The 23,380-nt window shown below is 44.4% G+C and overlaps 1 protein-coding gene across 2 annotated transcripts in view; it reads left to right on the top strand.

Annotated features, from left to right (window-relative positions):
• Positions 1-23,380, top strand: part of ELMO1 (engulfment and cell motility 1) — a 488,584-nt gene that overhangs the window by 191,570 nt on the left and 273,634 nt on the right. For both annotated transcript variants that reach the window (XM_056118196.1, XM_056118195.1), the window contains one exon: positions 1,512-1,616. In XM_056118196.1, the coding sequence (XP_055974171.1) occupies positions 1,512-1,616 (105 nt within the window). The remainder of the gene's footprint in view (positions 1-1,511; positions 1,617-23,380) is intronic.

Genomic DNA, 23,380 nt, shown 5'->3' with positions numbered 1-23,380 from the left:
GCTCCCTGCCCTGGAGCTGACTTTTTAGACTATGTCTCTGATAGTTTATTTTTAGCATTTTGATTTTTAAATGTCCACCCATTATTAAATGCAAGCCAATATCACCATTTAAATGTATATAAAATGAAGTCTGAATACCCTGCTTTGGGTATGGTGCAGGATTTTTCCTTTGTAAATTGTACTTATTTTATGAGATGTTACATTTTTTAAAAAAATCAGAATTCATTTGATATTGAGTTACAGTATCTTAATGTATCAGGGTGACATACTCAAGTGAAGTGTCAGTGTGATCGTACTGACTTAGCTTACTACAGAAATAGAAGCAGGAGCTAGCTTGAAGCGGAGGCACTATGACCACAGGCAGCAGCACTGCTTGCAATTGTAGATGTTTATTAGCTCATAAAAAGTCAGTGTGGAAAACTGACTCTTGAATAATCAAGGAACATGTGGGTTACTTGAACCTTGAGCAGAGGATTTCTGTGACTTGAATTAGAAAAAGAAAATACCATGAGCTTGAATTTCAATGGCAAAACATATTCCAACTGTTATTATTATTATTATTGTTTTGCGTTTTGGGCCACACCTGGTAGTACTCAGGGTTTTCTTCTGACTTTGTGCTCAGATTCACTTGTTGTGGGGCTCAGGGGACTGTATGGAATGTTGAGGGTCAAAACTGGGTTGTTGAATGCAAGGCAAGATCCCTACCCACTGTACCTAATCTCTGGCCCCTCCAGCTTTAATTGAGAAGTATTCAGGAACAAAGCAATAATGTGTAGACACATGCAATTTTCTTTTTATTTTACATTTTTTCCACCTCACTCGTGGAAAAGAAAAAAACGACTTTCATTCATTTGCAACTTGGATATGAATTTTCAGAACAGATCTTAATTATCATTTTTGATGAACAGTTTGCAATTCTGAGCAAGGCTTTCCTTCCCGGCATTTACTAGGCAGTGTGAGATGTGAACTCATGAACCATATTCGGTCTCTTCTTTTGTCCTTCCGACTCTCAGTGCTGTGTGGGGTCCGCGGAAGACTGTGACCTGGGAGGCAGACCTCTGATTCCGTGAGGCTTCAGCGGCCTGCAGCTGAGTGACCTGAGCAGGTCACGAAGCTGATGGACAGCTGTGTCCATCCGGAGGAAGCCCAGATGCGGACAGTGAGCGGTCCTCCTTGGCCTTAGTTTCTGGGCTCAGCAACAGTAGCATGGATGCATCCCACATGCTGTTGGTTCTCCCTCAGTGTTGCCTCCCCAGTGTTGACCCGATTCCCTCTTCCACACATCTAAGAACACCCTCCAGTTGGCTCTGCAGCCGAGTGTGTTAACCCACTCTGGAAGTGTGTTAGAGGCACCTGTAGAAAGAAGTGCCTGTTGCTGCATCAGGAAGTTGTTAGGGGAGTAGCAAGCGTGTCTCATCGGATGAGGTGGCTCTTCCATCTTGGAACTTCGGTGCTTGGGTGCTTGGTCAAAGCTGCTGGTGTTAACTTAACCCGTTTTGCTTGCTCCCTAGAACCATGTCAACCCGGCCATGGACTTTACCCAGACTCCTCCTGGGATGCTAGCCCTGGACAACATGCTGTACTTCGCCCAGCACCACCAGGACGCCTACACTCGGGTAAGTAGGAGGCCCCTTCAGCTGCTCTGTCTGAATTTCAGACTTAGGCATTTGGCAAGATTACCTTTCCATGAAGGACCCAAAGTTTTGACATTTGTAACTCAGTTAAAATCAAAATTAACTTAGTTAGGAGCATGGCAGTGAAGTTTTAGGAGCTTCATCAGGTGGAACCCTAGGAATCCTAGGACCATACTTGGTGGTACTCAGGACTCATTTGATTGCTGGGGATCAAATTTAGAGTCTCGCAAATACTTGGCCTGTGTTCTACGACTTGAGGCATATCCCAGGCCCTTGAACAGGAATTTTTAACCTTTCAATATGATTTTGAAAATGAGAATGGAAAGTATTTTGTATGATTCCTTGTTAAATTATGATGAATAGTCATAAAAAGCAAGGAAAGGATCTATGAACCGTGCGTGATCCCAGTGTCAGTGGGCACCCCTTAGATCTACCCACAAATGGGTAATGCTCTGGGCGCTGCCCTGATATTGTTTTCACTCGGTTTACTACCTGGGATGCAAGAAGGAAACACAAGGAAGAGGAAGATGGGAGAGATGGGAGGGAGAGACAGGGCTTCTCTCAGGTCCTGGAAGTTCAGTGAAACTCCTGTTCTGCAGTTGGATTCCTTTGTGGGGGGCAGAAGGTCAAGCACAGATGCAACCACAGCCCAGGTCAGTGCAGGTGTGGGAGAGTAGGAATTGCCTCCAGTGATGTGACAAGAAGCCAGCCCTCCAGGCTGCCATTCGATGGCTGCCCGGAGTTCTCAGGGAGACCCCGTGTGTGGAGGGAGTGAATGAGAGCGGTTCAGGTATTTGAACTAGTTCCCACAGCAGACAGAGCGAGCTGGGCTTAGAATTAGGAAGAGTCGGTCATGTTCTCTGTGGGGACCCTCTCAGTGAGGCTTCTGGCCTCTTGCAGACCAGGTTCTGGTGCCATTGTTTTCAGGTGATACATATGTGGCCAAGTCCTTTCATCTAAGCTTGAGTAAATGAGGGAGATTGGGTGGATGGTTCTCCATGGGACCAGTATTCCTAGGATGTGCAGGGCATTCTGAAATTTGCAGGTGTGTTTCCTAGGTGGTAAACTTACCCCCATGGCTGCTAATCACCCAGAACCGTGATTCTTGCTCAGTGCAGTTGGTCTATACAGTGGAAAATCGTCCTTCGCATCAAGGGCCCATTTGAAAGAGTTGAAGGAGTTCTCTGAGTTTCCTAGCTCTGTATTTAAACCTTCTGTGTTTTTCTCTACTTGCAGTTTGACCCGCCTCAGGTTTTACTGAAATATCATTTATAATTTGGTTATGGAGAGGCTTTTATGCAATTTTTCAGAATGGTTTGGGATTTGGTACTTGGTGAAAATGCCGTATTCCATAAGAGAATTGATCTTTCCTAAAAGTTTCATTAGACTTAGCTGTGTATATATTTATTGCACAGATTTTTTTAGGAATGTAATTTGCTCTCACAGTAAGTAAATTAATATTTTGAGAGTTGAATGTGGAAAGAGGAAGTCAAATAAAAATCGAATTTAGCATTAACTGATTGATGTTTGTGGATGACTGTTTCTAAAAATAGAGCTTACCAATGCTGGATATGCTGTTAATTGCACAAGCAGCATATGTCTAATGAAAAATAATTTAATGTTTTAAGCATATTTTTCTTAGTGCATTCTCTAAACTGTTATCAGTGAAATTAATATCAAAGCAACCTGACAGAACTTTATGTCTGATGGTTACTTAAAAGCAGAACCTCTTTGTAAAGAAAAGCTTGTCTCCTGTGTTCTCCCCACACACACTTCCCTTTATTGATTAGAAAGTTTTACATCTGAGATCTTTGTAATTTTCTCAACTGTGCCCCTTTCCTGTTGCTTTCCTGGGTCTTATTTAACTTTGGGTGACTCAGCTGTTGGATGGAATACTAGAACATCTTTATGTGAATGAATGACTCTGGATCAGAATTCTGAGCTCCCAAGGGTCCTGGGCTACCTGAAAATCAAGATTCCACTGTCAGTGAAAGAATGATTTGAATCATGAAAATAATCATTCCTGACAGTCAGACTTTGAGTTGGGAACTAGGTGTTGTATCTTCTGAGACTTAAACATAGATTTATTTTTTAAATTTCCATTTTGATGAAATTTTGTTTTTTAATACACAGGCAGATATTCTGAGTACAGTTATTTATCTTTCATTCAAGAAGTCTTTTACTTTATGTGAAAATAGCATTGACCAGTTTTTTTCTTTATTTTTTTTGTGAGGTCAAAGATGTGTTTTTGCTGTTGTTGTTGTTTGTTATGGGCCTCTGCTGTTAGCGCTTAGGGCTTACTCCTGGCTCTGCGCTCAGGGATATTCTTGGTGGCACTCAGCAGCTCTGTGTGGTGCTGAGGATTGAGTGTGGGATGACCACGTGCAAACATCTGGCCTCCCTGCTGTCCCCTCTCTCCAGCCCCAGATGGAGAGCTTTGAAAGGAACCTCACACACACAGTTCCATAAACATACCCACACGCAGACACTCCCCCTCCAGGCCACCCTTCCCAGCTCTTGCATCCACATGCTCCTATATGTTCCTAAGCCCTCTCCTCACCCCCTCCCCTCGGATCTGTGCTTCTGCAGAGGCTGGGCGACTTTCCCCAGGATCATTTGACTGTTTCTCTCTTGCCCTCAGCCAGGAGGAGCCATCCGAGTCTCTCTGTGAGCATCTCCCTAGAGGGGTCAGCAGGGGTCTCTCTATGAGCTCTTCCATTCTGAGGAGCTCTCCAGGGCCCAGGAGGACGCCCAGGATCAGCTGAGACTGTGGAAAGCAGACCAGAAGCAGGAGAGAGAAGGCCAGGACTTGAGAAGAGGCAGCACACCCCAATCCCTGTAACAGCATATCTTGATTGGAGAGGGAAGTGCCAGGGGCAGAGAGGGCACAGCTGATAAATGTGCAGGACAAACCAGGGACACTCCCTGGAGGACGTTTTTCTACTCTGATGCCTATTGGGTCAAGGCAGTCAGGTGAGGGAAGGGGTCCAGAAAGTGCTCCAAGGAGAGGGAACTGTGACATAAAGGCCAGTGCTCTGTAAGGATATTGAAGTAGAGCTAAGACAGGGGATGGTGTCAGTGATTCCAGGGAACTAGCCCTGGTGACTGGGTGTGAAGCAGGGGTGCTGGGAGCATTAAGAAGGAAAATGCATGGGACCAGGGGCTCACAGTCTTGTCTATCACATTCCATATTTATCTCATTCCCTATTCCACATTCCATATTTATTGTCTTAAATCCATAGTCACAGGAGGAGCAAGGCCATCGTTTACAAGGCTGCCTGTCTGTTCCAACCTAACTGGGCTAAGCTAAAGCAAGTCAGTGGGAGCTGCATGACTGAAGGGACAGAGCAGGCATGTGAGCGACAGTCTCTAAAGTGGGTTTAGCCCACCAATACCACTCCTGGGAATATATCCCAGAGAGGCAAAAAAGGACAGTCGAAATGACATCTGCACTTCTATGTTCATTGCTGCACTGTTCGCAGTAGCCAAAATCTGGAAAAAACCCGAGTGCCCGAGAACAGATGACTGGTTAAAGAAACTTTGGTACATCTACACAATGGAGTACTATGCAGCTGTTAGAAAAGATGAAGTCATGAAATTTACATACAAGTGGCACTACATGGAAAGTATCATGCTAAGTAAAATGAATCAGAAAGAGAGGGGCAGACATAGAAAGATTGCATTCATCTGGGGAATATAAAGTAACAAAATAGGACACTAACACTCAAGAATAGTTAAGTACCAGGAGATAAATACCTGGTACTTACTCCATGGCTTGGAGGCCAGCCGCACATGCTAGGGGAAAAGGCAGCTCAGATAGAGAAGGGAGCACCAAGTAAAGGGTGTTGGGAGGACCCTCCCAGGATGGGAGATGCATGCTGAAAGTAAACTATAGAACAAACATGATTGCCACTCATTGCCTCTTTTGCAAACCACAACACCCAAAAGGAGAGAACAAAAGGGAATGCCCTGCCATTCCCTTTTGGTGGGGTGGGATGGGGGGATAAGGGGAATGGGAGATAACGGGGGTAGGATGGGGGGGATAAGGGGGGAGGGAGAGATACTGGGATTATTGGTGGTGGAGGATGGGCACTGGTGGAGGGATGGACACTGAATCATTATGTAACTGAAACTCAAGCACAAAAATTTGCAAGTCTACAACTGCACCTCATGGTGTTTCACTAATAAAAGCACTGTAGCGCTGTCCTCCTATCGTTCATTGATTTACTCGAGCATACCCAGTAACGTCTCCATTTTTTTTGAGACTTGATACTGTGTTTGGCATGTTGAATGCATCACGGGTAGCTTGCCAGGCTTTGCCGTGTGGGCAAGATATTCTCGGTTGCTTGCCGGGCTCTCTGAGAGAGATGGAGGAATCAAACCCGGCTTGGCCAGGCTGACTGCACTGAAGGCAAACGCCCTACCGCTGTGCTATCGCTCCAACCCACTAATAAAATTTTTTTTAAGTGGGTTTAGCTCTAGGGATCTTCTTCGGGAGAGGCAGCAGAGATAACAGACGTTACAGGACCCCCTGGAGGGAGCTTTCCCACTCTAGATGCTGGCTGTCCAGGAAGTAAAGGTTCCATAACCCACTCTGTCTAGCCCCCCTCCTCAGTCTTTCTAACCTAGTAATCTTACCTGACATATGGTCGTGAACTGAGATATGAATATGGACGATTTCTCTAGGGACTTTTTATACTGCTTACCCCTGACTGTGCTCAGCCATCACTCTGGGTGATGCTTGCAGGATCACATGTGGTGCTGGGCATCAAACCACGATCAGCCCATGCAAGACAACTCCCTACCTATTATACTATCTCTCGGGCCCTTTGGGGACATTTGAGTTCATATAAGGTCTTTGTTTGAACTTGGACCAAAAGGCAGTGAAGCCTTTTCAGAGTGTCTAGTAAAGATGCTAAGAGTGTATCCCAGTTCTTTAATTAAAAAAATAGTTTATTTTAGAAAATTCACCCTCTTGCCAGAACACAAATGTGAGAAATAAAGCCTAGAGGCAAAAATAAATTTGGGAAATGAGAGGATTGTTGGTACCCTGAGCTAATGCAGTGACAGTGAGTGTTCTTTTTGAGCTTTTCTTTTCTCTCTCTTTTTTTTTTTTGCGGAGGAAGAAGGGATGGCTGTCTTGAGCTAACGAGGCCAGTGATAGCATTAATGAAGCCAGTTGCCTATTTCGGAGGGCTCGGAAGGTTCAGCATTTGGAGACCTCCAGATTCCTTATGCTTAGGGAACATTTGCAGAGTGTGCAAATCTAGAAGACAGAGAGGTGTGGGCAACAGAGCACAGGCCCCCTGAGACACACTTTCTGTATTCTGCCCCTTTCCATGTCCACCTTCATGCCCATCTACTCCTAGGAATCATCAGGATCTTCTTTGTTGTGACATGAATGCATTGATGGACAGCCCCGATTCTCAGCAGGGTTTGAATCAGTCTGTGTGCGGAGGAAAGCAGGAATGTAAAGGGATGGCCCCATGTTGGAATGGGCCCAACAAAAGGAGGAATGGTGGCACCGAGTGTCCCACTGTGCAGGAGAAGGAAACTCCCAGACAGCAGCATTTCAGACGTCTGGGTCTTTCTTACTTGGGGTAGAATTGTTTCCACTTTTTCTGGCAATGCTTCCCACTACAACTTGGCCCCACAAGGTTGTCTGTGAAATGTGGAGTGTGACATATTGGTCACTTCATGACCCTGTTATCTCACACGCAATTGTGTGTGATGTTTATTTTGTTTTTGATTTGCCCTCACCTACCCCCATCCCGCACATGCATACCTTGAAATGGTAGTTCCCATCTCCTTTCTAAGATATTATTGACTCCAGAGGAAATCAAACCTTTGGATTTAAAACACACAATAAATTTCTTGATATCCTTAATTATTAGTTGGGTTTTCCTGAGAAGCCCACGTGGCTTGGCTCCCGATTGGTGTTTGAGTCATGCTGACTCGCAGACACCAAGATGCAGTCGCAGGGTGGGAGATATTGGTGGAGTCTGAACAGGACCCTCCCACCAAGCACTTGAAACATGGAAAACAAGAGTGGTTTCCAGATGACGTTAATTCATTGATACAGTCTTTGTCTTCCCCTGATTGATTGAGAGAAAATGAGTGCCAAGTGTGGGGTAGGAAACATTCTAAACCTGCTCCAGAGATGAGCTCCATCTTTAGAAAGAGCCTATGTGTTACTTAAGCATCATTTTGGAAGCTTTTGGGTAGATTTTGTAGACTTAGGAACCATGACATAGAGAGGGGAGAGAGTCCCATCGGCCACACTGCCAGGAGAGAGCTGGGCTTATGTCTTTGGCCAGCTGTTTTCTTTCCTGACCTCCCTTTGCCGTGCTGGGAGTGTGATAGCCGTGAGAGCTCAGTTCTTGGCAGTGAGGAGGCGAGCTCTCAGAGTCAAAGAGGGTTTATCAGGAGGTTCAGAAAGCTGGTCGAATCATCAAACAATCACCTGTATTCAGTTAGGATCTTTCTATATCTAGGATGTTGGAAAGTCAATTCTTAATTTTTTAAAAAATTTTTTGGCTTTTTGGGTCACACCCAGCGATGCACAGGGTTTACTTCTGGCTCTGCACTCAGGAATTACCCCCGGCAGTGCTCAGGGTACCATATGGGATGCTGGGAATTGAACCCACCTGGGTCGGCCGTGTGCAAGGCAAACGCCCTACCCGCTGTGCTATCACTCCAGCCCCGGAAAGTCAGTTCTTAAAGTAAGAGAGATGAAGACTGGGGAGCTGGGACAGTGGGCAAGAGACCTGCCTTGCACGCGGCCAAACCCTGGCACCCCATAGGGTCCCTTGAGCCCTCCAGGCCAGTGATCCCAGGGGTAAGACCTGAGAACTGCTGGTGTGAGTAAATAATATGAGCGACTACATCTTTCCTTTTGCCATAGTGTTATCTGCAGCAGCACATCCTCTTATTAAATTGTAAGTCCTTTGAAAACTATGGCTGACTCTTTCATTTGTATATTGTTTTATGATCAAATATTTAATTGACAGTCAAATGATGCTGTTTAAATGAATCAAGAATCAAGTCTGGTGAGAAGTATCCTTGCAAAGTTCTCCAGATTTCAAATATAACCATTTGCCTTCAGTGTAGTGTCATGCAGCAGTTTTGGAGAAGATGGGGGGGGGGTGGAACTTCAGAATCTATGGTCAGTTACTATGCCGGTCTTACACATTTAGTGTCTGGCCCTAAATACATCCCATCAGCTACTGAAATGTATGACCATAAAAGAGAAATGCTTGTAAATGAGATGCTTGTATTGTTGCTTATATATCTATAGAGGAAAAAGAATTCACATGTAAAACAAAATCAGTCCATTATTTCAGATACTAAAAAACATCTAATAGAGAAATCTCCGACAGTCATATCCTTCCCTCAGTGACTCATGCAGGCCCCAGCGTTTGCCAGCTGCCAGATGGGTGCTAGTCTATGAGGGACAGGGCTGTTGGCCAGAGGGCAGGCAGTAGGAGAGCACATGGGGAGGGGAGTGGGCCTGGATGTGACCATGCTTCCTTTCCCCACCCCGCTCCCACTCTTTTTTCCCCCTTGTTTCCTTCTATATTATTTGATTTTATAGTCTCTGAGACTATAAAAACCAGTTCCCAGAACCGCGCGGCCGCATTTGTGGCCGTGCGACATCTTATTATGACATCTTATTATCTCATTCCTACTTTGGACAAACTGGCAGGCTACCGAATGTAGCCTGCCCACACGGCAGAGTCTGGCAAACTCCCCGTGGCGTACCCAATATGCCAAATACCAATGATGGGTCTCATTCTCCTAAAGAGCCTTGAATATAATCTCAGGGCTAGGATGAAGGAGACATTACTGGCGCCTGCTCGAGGCTATCGACGAATAACAGGATGATTTGCGATTTGTGATATTTGATAGTCTCTAACCACCTGGGCACATCGATTTAGTTATAACATGTTGCAGGTACTTTTTTTGTTTTCCATATTGAAGAGGTAAACAGTTCACTCCTTTATAAAGAATCATGCTTAAAAGTCAATCAGAATTACTTGGACCTTCCTTCTCATCCCAGTGATTTTTTTGGTTTGGTTTTATTTTGTTTTGGGGCCACACCTGGTGATGCTCAGGGATTACTCCTGGCTCCGCACTCAGGAATTACTCCTGGTGGTGCTCGGGGAACCTGGGGATTGAACCTGGGTCGGCTGCGTGCAAGGCAAATGCCGTCCCTGCTGTACTGTTGCTCTGCCTACCCCCCTCGGTGATTTCTGACAGTAGTAATGCTTCCTAGACAAATTCTAGTGTTGGGTCAGTGCTGAATTGAATAGACCTAACCCCATATCTAAGTGTTATTTGCTGGGGTAACACCAAATAACTATTTGGTCATCAAATAACTATTTCACTGCTTAGGTTTTTCTGCAGAGTAACTATAGGAATTGCCAGTCTTGATGCTTCTCATAATTGAAGTAAAAACGAGATTCTGGAAATAAACTCAAGCCCCGCAGTACAGACCACAGTGTCTCGTAGTCTCCAGCTTTTCAGCCTCCTGTCTGTTTGTATGTCTTTGTTTCTAAAGAGCTGAGTTCTCGAGCTCCAGTGCAGTGCCTTGTCTCAGGGCAGGGCATGTGCCTGTGTCTAATTTTAGACGAGTCAGGACAGAAATATTCATGAAACATCAAGGAAACACAATTGTGGGAAAGGATGGTTATTTATATCTAATAATTGTTTTCTCAGTTTTAGATTTGTTTCAAAGTATTGTTTCTCAGTTTATTTCATTGTCATTTTTTTAGCAGATGAAGAAATAAGCTGTGTTTACAGGTTTCAAAACCATTCATTGGAGTCTTCCTCTTCATGTTGCATGCATAGTAAACAGTAATTCTTTAAAAAAAAAGTGAGATGGGTCTGAACGATAGTTCATTGGGTAGGGCACTTTCCTTGCACCTGACCGACCCGGGTTTTATTCCTGGTATTCCATAGGACCCCTAGAGCACCATTAGAAGTAATTCCTAAGTGCAGAGCCAGGAGTATCCCCTGAGTGTTGCTGGGTGTGGGTGTGGCTCAAAAAAAAAGGAAAGAAAAGGTGGAAAAATCACTGACTTAGACCTAAGTCACAAGTGTGCAGGGGAGACTTGGGTTTTGAGGTAATAGTTCCGGGGTGTTCTTTGGGAACATCTTGGAATGAGGTGATAGAATGTGTGAAAGGGTGCAATCTCAGAGACTTGGACTGTATTTTGTTACTTGCCCTTATTTATAATCTTCCTAAGTGCTCCTAGATTTGGGAAGAGAAGGACACTTTAGACCCTCTTTGTCCAGTGCCCAGATCTCTGTTCTTGGAATCCCACCTCAAAGTCACAGTTACTGGAAGAACCGTGTATTTTGGGGGATATAGGGGACACACCTGGTGATGTTCAGGGTTTAATCCTGGCTGTGTGCTCAGAAGTCACACCTGCTGGAGCCAGGGATCTGTCTGGGTTAGCTGTATACAAGGCAAGTGTCTCAGCTACCATTTCTCTGACCCCAGTTTGGGAATCTATTTCTCTATTTCAAAGAGTATGGACATAATTAGAATAGCATACACATGGCTTCCAGTGAGAACAACTTTGCTAATTTTTTTTTTTGGCGGGGGGAGTGCATGGGGCAATTCAGGCCACACGTGCTCAGGATGCTAGTCCTGTGTCAGAAATCCAACTGTCTGGACCACCTGCAAAGGAAGTGCCCAGACCCTTACATGCTCTCACGGGCCCTAACTTATTTTCATACTTATTCTCACAGTACCAATATGAAGTGGGCACTCTCATTATTTCCATCTGATATGGGTGGAAATTTAGAGCTCAGGGGTATGGGCTGAGGCCAGACAGTCAGGGAAACGCTCGGCTAAACTGAAGTCCAAATAGTTTGCTCCAGTGTCCCTCCACCGGTTGGGGGTTTTCCTCCAGCCATCTCTGGTTTCAACCCTGTAAGGCTCCTCTGCTACAGTGTAACAATAAGGGAGTGGGAGCTGAGTGTCTGCTGACCAGTTCCCTCTCTCTGAGGAAGCATCCCCATTTCCTATCCTTCTGGACTCCTCATCCATCTGTTCTCCTCCTGACACTTGACTAAAACTCTGCTAATGGTGGTCTGCAAGAGGTTGGAGAAACTCTTACTGTGCTGTCAGCCCACAGTAGGTACTGGAAGGTTCTTGCCTTTTCCCTTCCACCGCCTGTACAGTGATCCCTGATTGATACCCCTTCCCCTGGGGGTCTCACAGATGTGTGCTCAAGGCTTGTTACCTTTCCTACCTGGCTGTCAGCTCCCAGAGAGCAGGTACTTAATCTTGTGCTTGGTGTTTATTTCCTTGCTGAGATCCAAGGGCCTTAATTTCAACCTCCCCAGAGTGGGGAAGAACTCAGCGTGCTTCTCAGACCCTTGGGTTGTACTTGTTTCTGTTTGGTCTTGGTTTTGGCTTTGGATCCTACCCCACCGTGCCCAGGGCTTACTCCTTACTCCTGCTGGGACTTGGGGGACCAAGTGAGGTGCAGGGCATTGCCCTCCCGTATATTGCATCTAAGGCAAGCACCTTACCCACTATGCTGTCTCTCTCTGGACTTCAAGTTGTCCATTTTTTAAGAAAGAAAAAAAATTAGTGGACGTTATGAGGGATGTTGTGAGCTCAGATTTTGAGAGCTCTGGGCCCCAGGAGCCGTGTCTGAAGGTGGAAGTCTAACACCACACAGCTGACCTTTATCCGCTGCCAGCCTGCATCAAAAGGCACCTAGGACCTTGTACCCATAGGCACGAGAAAGCTGCTGAAGGAGGTGAGGCCAAAGCTTTAAAATAAATTAAGGAACTTTTAACATTTCCTGGGGGAAATTGGCAGTTTCCCAAGTGACATAATTACAGGACAGTGCCTGTGATGTGTAATTAAACCCCGACTATGAAGCGAGTGACAGGAAGAGGCTCCCCCCAGCACATCATCTTTTGTTCCTGTCCTGCTGACAGATTCTCTCCTCCCCTTGTCCCGAGCTGCAACTGCTGCACTGGCTCCTAATTGTTTTTAATGAAATTATATGTTGCCAGTTAAACACACTGTTCGTGTTCAGGGACCTTTTTCATTTGAATGACGCTTCCTTCTAGGTGATCGGAGCACAGATTCAATTTAGAATAACAATCACCCCAGGGCTCAACCTTGCTGGGGCTTTTCAAATGACTCTTTGTCTAATAATTTATTTAAATACTTCAGTCCTTGCTTTTAATTTCTATTCTTTATTCGACCATAGTCCGCAGCAGCTTGGAGGCTTGATTTTGTTTTTTTTTTCTTTTTCATGTTTTAAAAATAGGGGCATTAATTTCGTTGATTGTGAATAAGCAAGCTGTTCCTGCCAAACAATCGGGACCCCTGAGAGCACGAATGTATGTGATTAGATTTACTAATTGCACTGGAGGCACATTTCTGACTGCCAACACCAATGATTTGAATGGAATGCTTCAGGCTTCGATGAGATCACTGTTCCACACAGGCCTGCATTGATCTCAGAAGGGCCCATCCATCCCCCAGGGAGGGAGGCCGACCGGGGTCCAGGCACATCCCATGTATTTGCATCATGACCTCCGAGTTCCTTGGGTGCTGGATCTGGCCTGCGAGTTGACAAAGGCTTAGAACTCAGTGCCATGTTCCACTCCTCCCTGCTACCGGCCTAGACCAGGTGTCCACATTGGCCTTAGCTCTGTGGGAGCCTAGACCAGGTGTCCACATTGGCCTTAGCTCAAGCTGATGGCTATTTTTTTGCCTTTTTTTAAAACTTTAAAGCCCAACAGGGGGCTAGGGAGAAAGCTTGCTTGGTAGACACGCTTACTGTGAGCAAGATCTGTGTGTCGCCACTGGCCCAGATGTGCCCCCACCCCTCCACGTCTGCACTTGCCTGTCACTGCAGGCTGTTCCCTGGACACTGTGGGAGCTGAACTCTGCTGGAGTGGCCAGGGGCCATGGGCACCAACACACACATTCACAGGTAATTCATTCACACACATCCATTCACATTCATTCACGCACATGCGCAGATATTCATAGATACTGATCACATATGTGCAAACACCTTCACACATATATACACTCATTCACACATGTGCGCACATTAAAACACACTTATTTACATACTCATCACTAATTCACATACACTTATTTAACTTGTACACACATACATACACACAGTCTCATTCAAACACAGGTGAGCACATTAACACACACTCGTTTATACAGATATCTGTTCACACACTAATTCACAGACACTCACATATCTGCACTCACATTCTTAGTGATACATACTCATTCATATACTAATTCACACACTTACACACACTCATGCACACATCATTCATACACTTAATTTACACTCATATATGCGTGCACACACACATATTCACACTGAAGAAGCTTCCTGTTTAGAAGTCACTTATTAGAGTATAAGAAGCCAACAAACAGTGTCTCTCTCGGGATCTTGGCTTGAAATCAGTGGTATCTTCTTTCTCTGAGTCCACATTGTCCATTTGTATGTCTCCCAAGGTTGGCTCGGTATCTCCCGGTACCTGCTGTGAAAAGCTTGTCTCATGCTAGTTTTTATCGGGAGCAGCCATGTTGGGTATCCCAAATTGCTTCTCAACTTTTCATTCTTGTTGTTGCGTCATATTCCAGTGGAGCATGTGGAGAAGCTGGCTGTTGTTCACTGCTCACTTCCAGCATCCCTGGGTAACTTCCTAGTTATGAAAAATTCTTTCCATAGATTTTGTTTCCACCATGTCAGAGAGTTGGAATCACATTGTATGGAGCTTTTTCAGTTCAACTGTCTCCACTTGGTAATTTACACGTAAGCCTCCTGCATGTCTGTTTGCAGCGGGTAACTCATTTGCTTTTAGCACTGAATCTCATTGTCTCTACCACAGTTTATCATCACCTGCTGAAGGATATCTTGGCTGCTTTCAAGAATTGGCAGCTACAAATAAATTTGCAATAAACATCCCACATACAAATTTAGTGTGGACATATTTTCCAGTCCTTGGGAAAAATACCGGTAAGTGGAATTGCAGAACCACATGGAAGAGGATTTTAGTTTTATTAAAACAGTAGAAAGAACTTACCCGTTTGCTTTTTGGTGCTTAGGGTTGCTTCTCTTGGAGACGGAAGCCAGGCCCTCCACAGGCAAAGCCTGCACTCACCCCTCTGAGCTATCATTGCTCCCAAACTATCTTTGAAAATCAGTGCCCTCATTTGCATTCTTCCATTGGAGAGTGAGCACTCCTGGGGCTCCACAGCCTCACCAGCATTCCGTGGTGTCAGTGTTCTGGATTTGGCGGTGGAAATGATTTGGCAGGGAACTCTCTCCTTTTGCTTGGTAAAATGTGCATGACATAAGCATTTTAGATGATGGTTTAACAATCTGTTTTAAGGTTCAGATCTTTTGATTTGCTGTTTCCATATGTAGAAGTATACCTAAAGTCAACAGTTTTAAAATAAGCATGGCAGTTATTAGAAGGGGATGTTTGTCTCGCAGGTCCGGTTAGGTCCAGACAGGAGGACCTTCGGCTAGAGAGAGGGGTCTAGACACAGCATGTGAGTGAGGAGAGAGCCTGGCATCCGTGCGCACATGGGCACAGCTGGCTTGCTTTTCAAGGTGGAGATGTCTTTTTTTGTTTCATTCTTAAAAGACAGGATTTTGAAATAAAGGAAAAAGTAAAATCTTTCTTATATATTATGACTATAAAATGATTGGTCTACCTTTTATTGATTGATTCAGTTATCTGATTATTTATTGTTGTGGGGCCATTCTTGATAGTTCTTGAAGCCTAGCTGGGGCTCAGTGCTGGGAACCATTTCTAGATGTCAGGTATGTGGTTCTATCTTTTACTGGCTCCCTGAATATTTAAAGTTATCATTCCTCTCAGTGGAAGAAAGATTGTCCAGCTTCTCTGTAGTCCCCAGAATACTCCACATATGCACCAAAGGGACTCGCTATATCCCAGAGGACAGTTCTGGACTAGTCCAGGTGCTCTTTGGGAGAACCGTAAACATTCATTGCTTGGCCTGCACCAGCCTCTTCCCCTGCCTTCTATGTTTTTGGAGATACTTTTCAGCTAAAAGTGATGAAGAAAAAGGTCCTCATTGACCTTGCCTTAAGAGAATGCATTTGAGTTGTGTTTTCTATGAATGCATTTGAGATAGTTTCCATGAACTATCTTAACATAGCTTAGCACTCTCTGATCAGACTAGGACAGTGTGGAGTGTCTTTTCATTCACAACTGGACTTGGAAACTTGAAGAATCGGTAGCCATTAGGCACCCAGTGGAGAGTCAGCCTCTCAACTGTTGTCACCCTGCCAACAGGAATGATTTCTCTCCATTCCTCCTCCATGGGAAGCCAGCCCTGAAGGCCCCCTTGCTGGTGGCCCCTTCCCTGTCCCCAGCTAGTCTCATTGATCCAGAGCCTTGTTCTTGGTAAAGAGCGGGCCAGCATGCAGTACCTATGGTGGGCCCTTTCTGTGCCCTGGAACTTTACTCCCTTGCCTCTCAGATGTTTTTTTCCCCCTGTTGGTTCACTCTCACAGCATTTTTAGGAAATTTCTATAGCAAATCCTTCCCAAGCATTTCCCATAAACATACAGAGTAGGGTATTTTCCACACTCTCCAACACTCTGGGACTGTTTGTTTTCACCATGCACGAAGAAGTTGAGTGTTTACCTCAATGGGCCTTTGGAATACAGCCTTTGATCCAGGGAGAGGTGCCTTCTCAACGTGTACTGGGAGTATTGGTGGTTGTGTGGGCCAGAGGGCACATCTGGCCCCTATGGGAGACTCGATTTCTAAGTCAGCCCCCGCCTGGAGTCTGTGTACATGCCACACTATACGGGAAGTCTAGTCTTGAGAGGGTGCCTGGAAGCAACTGGAAGCATCACAGGAGCTGTGGAGAAAACTCATGGTTAATCAAATGGGGATCTACACAGAGTGGGCAGCCAAGTCTCCTGCCGCTCTGGAGATGCCCAGAGAGGTGCTGAATGGTTGCATCATGGGACTGAACCAGGCAACCATGTCTCGAAGGACACTGATGCTTAATGGGCAGTCCAGCCAGGTGGCACCCACACTTGAGTCTTGTGCTGTCCCATCCATTTATTCAGTTGCTTTACTTAGTACCAAGCGTTTTTGGTCACTGTGTGTGCAGCTCACCAACAACAGGGAGACGGGCTCTGGGGCCTCTTGGGTTCAGCCCTCTCAGGGTAGCAGATTTGTGCACTTCAGCGTACAGGGGCTGGAAAGTGGGGCTTGCTCTGAGAATGATATTCAGGGCTTGTGAAGGAATGGAGTGCCCAAGACTTCATGCAGTTATGAGAAGGAAAATGCAGGCATATTGGAGCAGGGGCAGAGGAGTTAGCGAAGAGGCAGAGGGGATCTCCGCTACAGAGAAACCAACCGGTCTGGACCCTGGGTGACCGGAGGACAGTGTCTCTGCCAGGGGCTTCACCATTGGGGATTCTTCAATGAGGAGTGGAAAGGTACTTTGTTTCAAAAACAAGATTTTGCCAAAGATTCCTTCTCAGATATCTTTAATACCTTCAGGTGAAACAATGTCTGCTCTGATTTGTGAGGTTCTAATCAGATAATTTGTCATTGCCACACATTTTATTATGTATGTAATCGAAAAATGAGCATTTTTCACATTGACAACGTTTCTGAAAAGGCCAGTGTGTGATTGTCCAGACAAGGGGAATGGGAAGTCTTTTTAGCTCATCATCTTTCCCTCCTCTTACAGTTTTCCTCCCAAGCCAGAGTGAATTTATAAATTTATGAGCTAAGTGAGAGAACCAAGTGTAATGTGATTACAGGAGTTCATTTTATCACTATCTCTCCCAGAGTGTGTTTGTTTAGCAAAGTGAATTATAGTCAGATTTGTTTCAGACAATATATGTGGAGTGTGAATAGGCTTCAAGACCACGGTAACTATGAAGACAGTGGTGACAATTCCTCGAGAAGAAACCAGGCTGGAGAACTGGTCCAACTTAGAATTTTTATCCATGGAAACTGTCATCACCAGGCTTCTTGGTGTCTCTGCATCACATTGATGGAGCTGGCCTGGCATTTGTATTCAGTAATGCAGTTGAGAGTGAAATTCTGCCCTGTGATCTTGTGATTTATTGCTCGTGTTGCCCTCAAGATGCAGCGGGGCATCTCTGCCTGCATCCAGTATCCATTTCCCAGTGGCAATTCATCTTTATTACACCCCGTAGCTTCATCTCTGGTTTGGACTGTTAAAAAGATGCCTCAGAAGAAAGGCTGGAATCCATTTATTCTCCTGCGCGACTGAATTCAAGGAAGTCTTACTCATTCCTTCTCACGTGTATCTTGGGCATGGAAAGTTGTACTTGACAAAACATAAAGAAATGCAAATAATACAGAGAAGATGTCGAGAGCAAGTCCAAGTCACTCAGTCTCAGATCCCAGCCTCCGTGTCTTAAACATAGATTTGAAACCTTTAAAGGTGTTGTTTTTTCACGTGGGTATATTTACAGCCTCGATCAGTGTATTTAGCTATAGTAAATGCTCAAGAAAGTACTTGATGAACAAGCAAATTAATCAAAGGATGGGGTAGAATAGATGGTGGATTTGGGCTAGGCTGTACCTCACTTTTCAAAATATGGTCCTTAGACCAGCAGCAAGAGCATCCTCTGGCTAGAAATACAAGTGGCTAGAAATACAGGTGCTGGGGCATAGCGCAGTGAGTAAGGCATGGTATTCAGTAATGCGGTTGAGAGTGAAATCCTGCCCTGTGATCTTGTGATTTATTGCTTGTGTTGCCTTCGAGATGCAGCGGGGCATCTCTGCCTGCATTCAGTATCCATTTCCCAGTGGAAATTCATTTTTATTACACCCCATAGCTTTGCATGTGGAGAGCCGGCTGGATCCCAGCACCACATATGGTTCCCCAAACAACTCCAGGTGTGATCCCTAAGGACAGAGCCAGGAGCAAGCCCTGAGCACAGCTGGGTATGTCTCCAAAACAAAATAAACAAACAAGGAATACAGGTCCTAAGGCTGAACCATATCGAGTGAATCAGAATCTGCATTACAGTAAGATTATAAGTAATCTGAGATATTTAAGGGTTTGAGAAGAACTGGATGTATTCATATCTGCAAATAAATGAACTTTCAAAATGAAACCTGAGGAAGACTGTGGTTTGCCTTTAGTGTTGGCAATGGAACCTGTTTCCACCACTCAACACCAGTGGACATGACCTGCTTCCTTCACCCCCCTCCGCCCCCCACCCCTGAGCCGCTGTGACCATCCGTGAACATCCTGGAGAACTCAGGCATGGCCATTCCTGAACTGCCATCTCTCGGGCTCCTATCTGACAGGGAAGCATCCCATGCCACACAGGGAACAGTTCAGATCTTGGTGTAGAATCACGGAGCTGCCTTTGCACTCAGCATTCACCCACCTTACAGAAGCAGAAGGCTGCTGCCCTGGTTCTGAGGCTTGGGTTCCTCAGCTGTAACACTTAGTCCAGCTTTGTTGGATGTGTGGATCAACAAGTTAGACCTTTGAGAATTTGCACCTGGTTCCCAGTCCACATGTATCAACCTTTTTTTTTTTTAAATTGAAGATGAAATTCACATAACATAAAATTTACCTTTTCAAAATGAGCTTTCTACTCACCTACCGGCCTTGTTTCAGAGACTCTTAAATAAGCTAGCCACAGAAATTTCTCCGACCCCTGTTTCTGGACTGAGACCTCTGGGGTGACTTTGGATTGGGGTGGGCCAGCTCCTTCCCTAACAAAGTCCTGGCAGCTGCTCCCACATCCCAAGCAGCCTCCATGTCTCCAGTCTGCCCAGTTACATATTCTGCATTTTCTGGAGAGACGTTTTCAAACTCCACGACACTAACATTCTAATAGGACCATATCAGATTTGATGGGATGTAACGTAGAAGCCAGCCAATCTTTTTTTTTTTGAAGCCAGCCAATCTTGACTACCAAAAACATTAATTCAGAAGGCTTACCTTGCAACAACAACTTAGTAAACCCTCAGAGAAGGACTTAATGTACCCATGGGGAGATACAGCAATTTTTAGGATTTTTCTTCTACAGATATATTTTTTGATCATTCTGATAACCACTTAGTGATAAGCAATATAAAGCAATATAAAATAAATTATTGTGGGCCTGCTACAGGGCCAGACTTGATGGGTGGTAGGAAAATGGAAACAGTGGTGGATGGGATTGGTGTTGGAATATTGAATGCCTGTAATGAAGCATTATAAACAACTTTGTGAACCAGGGGTATTTAAATAAGATGGGAAAAGAAACCAAAGGACATTGAAAAAAGAGCTTTCTAGTGGCATTTAATGCATTCACAATTTGTGTAATCCCCACGTCAATCAAGTTCCAATATATTATCATTACCCCCAAGGAAAACTCCTTCCCTATCAAACACCTGTTCCCCCTGCAATACTCAGCAACTGTGAAACTGTGTGCTCTATGAATTTTATCTCAATCTGATGCATATTTTAATTAAGACACCACACTTTACAATTGTCATTTTTATTCATTAACGAAGAAAAAACAGATTTATTTCTTCGTCCACATAATTTTATTGATGTCCTTAAAATAGGAAGTCTGCTAACGAAGCACATTGGGAGTGTAGCCCTATGTAGCATGCTTTAAGTTAGTGGATCATAAAACGTGGTTCCCAACCAGTAGCCTCTGCATTGTCCAGGAACTTGTTTGACATGTAAATTCTTGAGTCCACCCACAATAGCTGGATCCCATAATTGTGTGTGTGAAAGGGGGGGGGGTCCCAACACTCTTCTTTCTAGTGCAAGCTCAAATCAGAGGAGCGCTGCTCCAAGGGGAACATACTGTTCCCTCCCCAGCTTGGCTCAGCCCGTCAGGAACCCTCTGCACCTCTGTTCCCAGGAGCACAGATGCTGGCAGAGAGCAGAGGCGTTGAGTGCAATGTGTGATGCAGACGCATCCTCAGCTGGAGAACATTCCTGCTCCCCTCTGGCCTGGGGAGTAATAGTCAAAGCCAGCATCCCTCTGTCCCGCACAACAGAAGCAACAGAAGTGATTTCTGCTGTTACTCAGTCCTTCCCCTCTCAGCGTGGCCCCACGTCCTACTGCGTGTGAGACTCCGGCAGGAATGCCTGCTCGGTGTGGCACACACATCCTACTCTATTGCACTGTATTCAGGTACAGGCAGTGTTTCTTTTTGGTTGATTAATGTTCAGTTCGAGGTCTATTATGAACCTCCAGGCTTTAATTACTATACCATTACCCAGTCAATTCCTTGCCATTTTATATTTATGGCCTTTATTATGTTTCTGTATGTGCAATTGCCTAATTTTATTCTGGAAGGATTTCACCTCATTAACTGGGTTTTATACCATTCTTCTCATCTTTCCAGATTGTTATTTATCTTGGTTCTCTGTGTGCACTTTCTATTTTTTTAACCAAGTGAACCCTTATATATTTTTATCTGCCTTTTCCTGGAAGCACCCTACTTGCAGAGGTGGGTGATTTACCTGCCCCTAGTTCTAATTCTGTCATTTCATCTCAACTGATGATTGTCATCAGACCTTGCAGGCTGAACCTTTTGCTCTGGAAAAGGTTCAACAGCAGCCTTCTCTACATGACCAATTCAGATCAGGTAAAGGCCAATGATGACGTCCTTTTCTTTCTTTTAAAAGGATGTACTTCTAAAAATAGTTTTAAATATTCTTTAAATGCTTTGCCAACCCTCCCTCCCTCAGTTCTCTGCCTCAAAAGAATTTAGGGTTTGCTTAACTTGCTTTCTTGATATTTTCTCAGTTTCAACCCAGATCTGCTGCTGAGCTTGTTTTGGAACAACCCCAAAGTTTTAGTTTATTGAATCATTGAGGTGATTCTGATGCACTCCATGAGAACTACTGTTCTACAGGAAGACTCTCAGGAAGCTCAGTAAGGAAGAGTTTTTATTCCACTAAAGTCCATACTTTAGCAAAACAAAAAATCATCTCTAATACAGTGATTTTGTGTATTGTTGTATTTTTCTTTCAAGAGGTTAGCCCTATATTTAAAAATAAAAATTTAATAATGCTTTCTAAAGCATGAGTTTTTAAAAGGAAATAGTGACATCAATAATCTCTATCTCCCCTTTAAAACGATCTTTATCATCCTGTGTGGGTAAGTTTTCCTGACCCTAGTTCTACAAGAGAAAATTTGTATTAAGGAATATGTCAGAGGTCACCAAGTTTGTTAGAAGTAGCTTGAAGGAAAATCGTTTCTGCCCTTACATAGTCACAATACTGTCTACTCATCTGTTAACCGTACCAAGGCCTCTCTTGATCAAAGCTATTTCTAGTCATACTTTTTTCAGTAGGAAGAGGCATGACATGTTTCGGTGTGAATTAGTGTTGAAGAATGAAAACTCTGACATCAGACAACCTGACTTCCTGTGCTGAGCCTGTTCATTTCTGTGGTCTGTGAAATCCAATAAATGATGTTGCTGCTCTTGGCCTCACTTCCCCCACTGGAGCAGTACTTAAGTCATGTAGTTCTACATGGCTTCAATAAGAGTCTTGGGCCAGAGCAGTAGTACAGCGATTAGGGCATTGGCCTTGCATACGGCCAACCCGGGTTTGATTGTTGGTGTCTGATATGCTCCCTGAAGCACTGACAGAAGTAATTCCGGAGTGCAGATCCAGGAGCACTGATAGATATGACCTTTCCATCCCCCAATCCCAAAATAAGACAATATCTGCAAAGAATTTAGAACAAGGTCCAGGAATAAATGCTCTCAATTAAGCATGTGCCATTTGTCTGTGCTCTTCTCTGTACCTTACAGTTATATCCTGGGGTTTATTATCTTGGGGGTCTCATTCCCTCATCTGTACTATGAGGTCGGAGGGATGGGTGAGTTAGCAATCTGGGGCTTGAATTTGGTCTCATTTGTTTTCCTGGTTGGCAGGCTTTCTGTGATGGCAAAGTTATTCATTTGAAATTGTCACTTGACACCTAAGGATAGTAGATACACGGGACAGATAGATTCCTCCATAGCTGGAAGCCTATCTCATGAGCAAAGGGGATAAGGCAGCTGGAATAGAGAACACTAAGAAAAAGATAGTTGGAGGAATTATTCGGGATGGGAGATGTGTGCAGAAAGTAGATAAAGGACCAAACATGATAACCTCATAGGATCTGTATTGCAGACCATAATGCCCAAAAGTAGAGAGAGATTAAGGGGAATCATGTCTGCCGTGAAGGCAGGGTGGGAAAGGGTGGCTATACCAGGAATATTGGTGGTGGGTAATGTGCACTGGTGGAGGGATGGATGTTTGATCATAACCTAAACAAGAAAGCTTGTAACTATCTCACAGTGATTCAATAAAATTAAATAAATAAAAAAATAAAATTGTCACTTGAAATTTAGAATCTAACCATTAAAAATGTTCATTTAGATTTGTCTTCTAAGGACTTTGTCATGTTTGTTTAGTTTCATGCCCTGGCTAATAATAAAAAATTAAAAAAATATATATGTATATATATACTGGGAAAAAATAACTCATAATTAGCTCTTGAGAGCTGTTTGCTGTTCTTTCCAGTTCTATGCTTTGGCTTCTGGGAGCTACTTTTGGTGTTGGTAGGAAGGAATGGAACCTCATGGACCTCTGTTCTCTGTGCAAAGGCCTCGGGCTGGGCTTGGGCCTCAGAAGATCTAGTTCTGGCCATAGAATCTATAGCTTCACGCTGGGACCTTCTCTG

The sequence above is a fragment of the Sorex fumeus genome, unplaced genomic scaffold (genome assembly GCF_029834395.1).
Source record: "Sorex fumeus unplaced genomic scaffold, SorFum_2.1 ptg000037l, whole genome shotgun sequence".
Taxonomy (NCBI): domain Eukaryota; kingdom Metazoa; phylum Chordata; class Mammalia; order Eulipotyphla; family Soricidae; genus Sorex; species Sorex fumeus.
The sequence above is the reverse complement of the archived record's forward strand: the minus strand, read 5'-3'. Positions and strand labels throughout refer to the sequence as shown.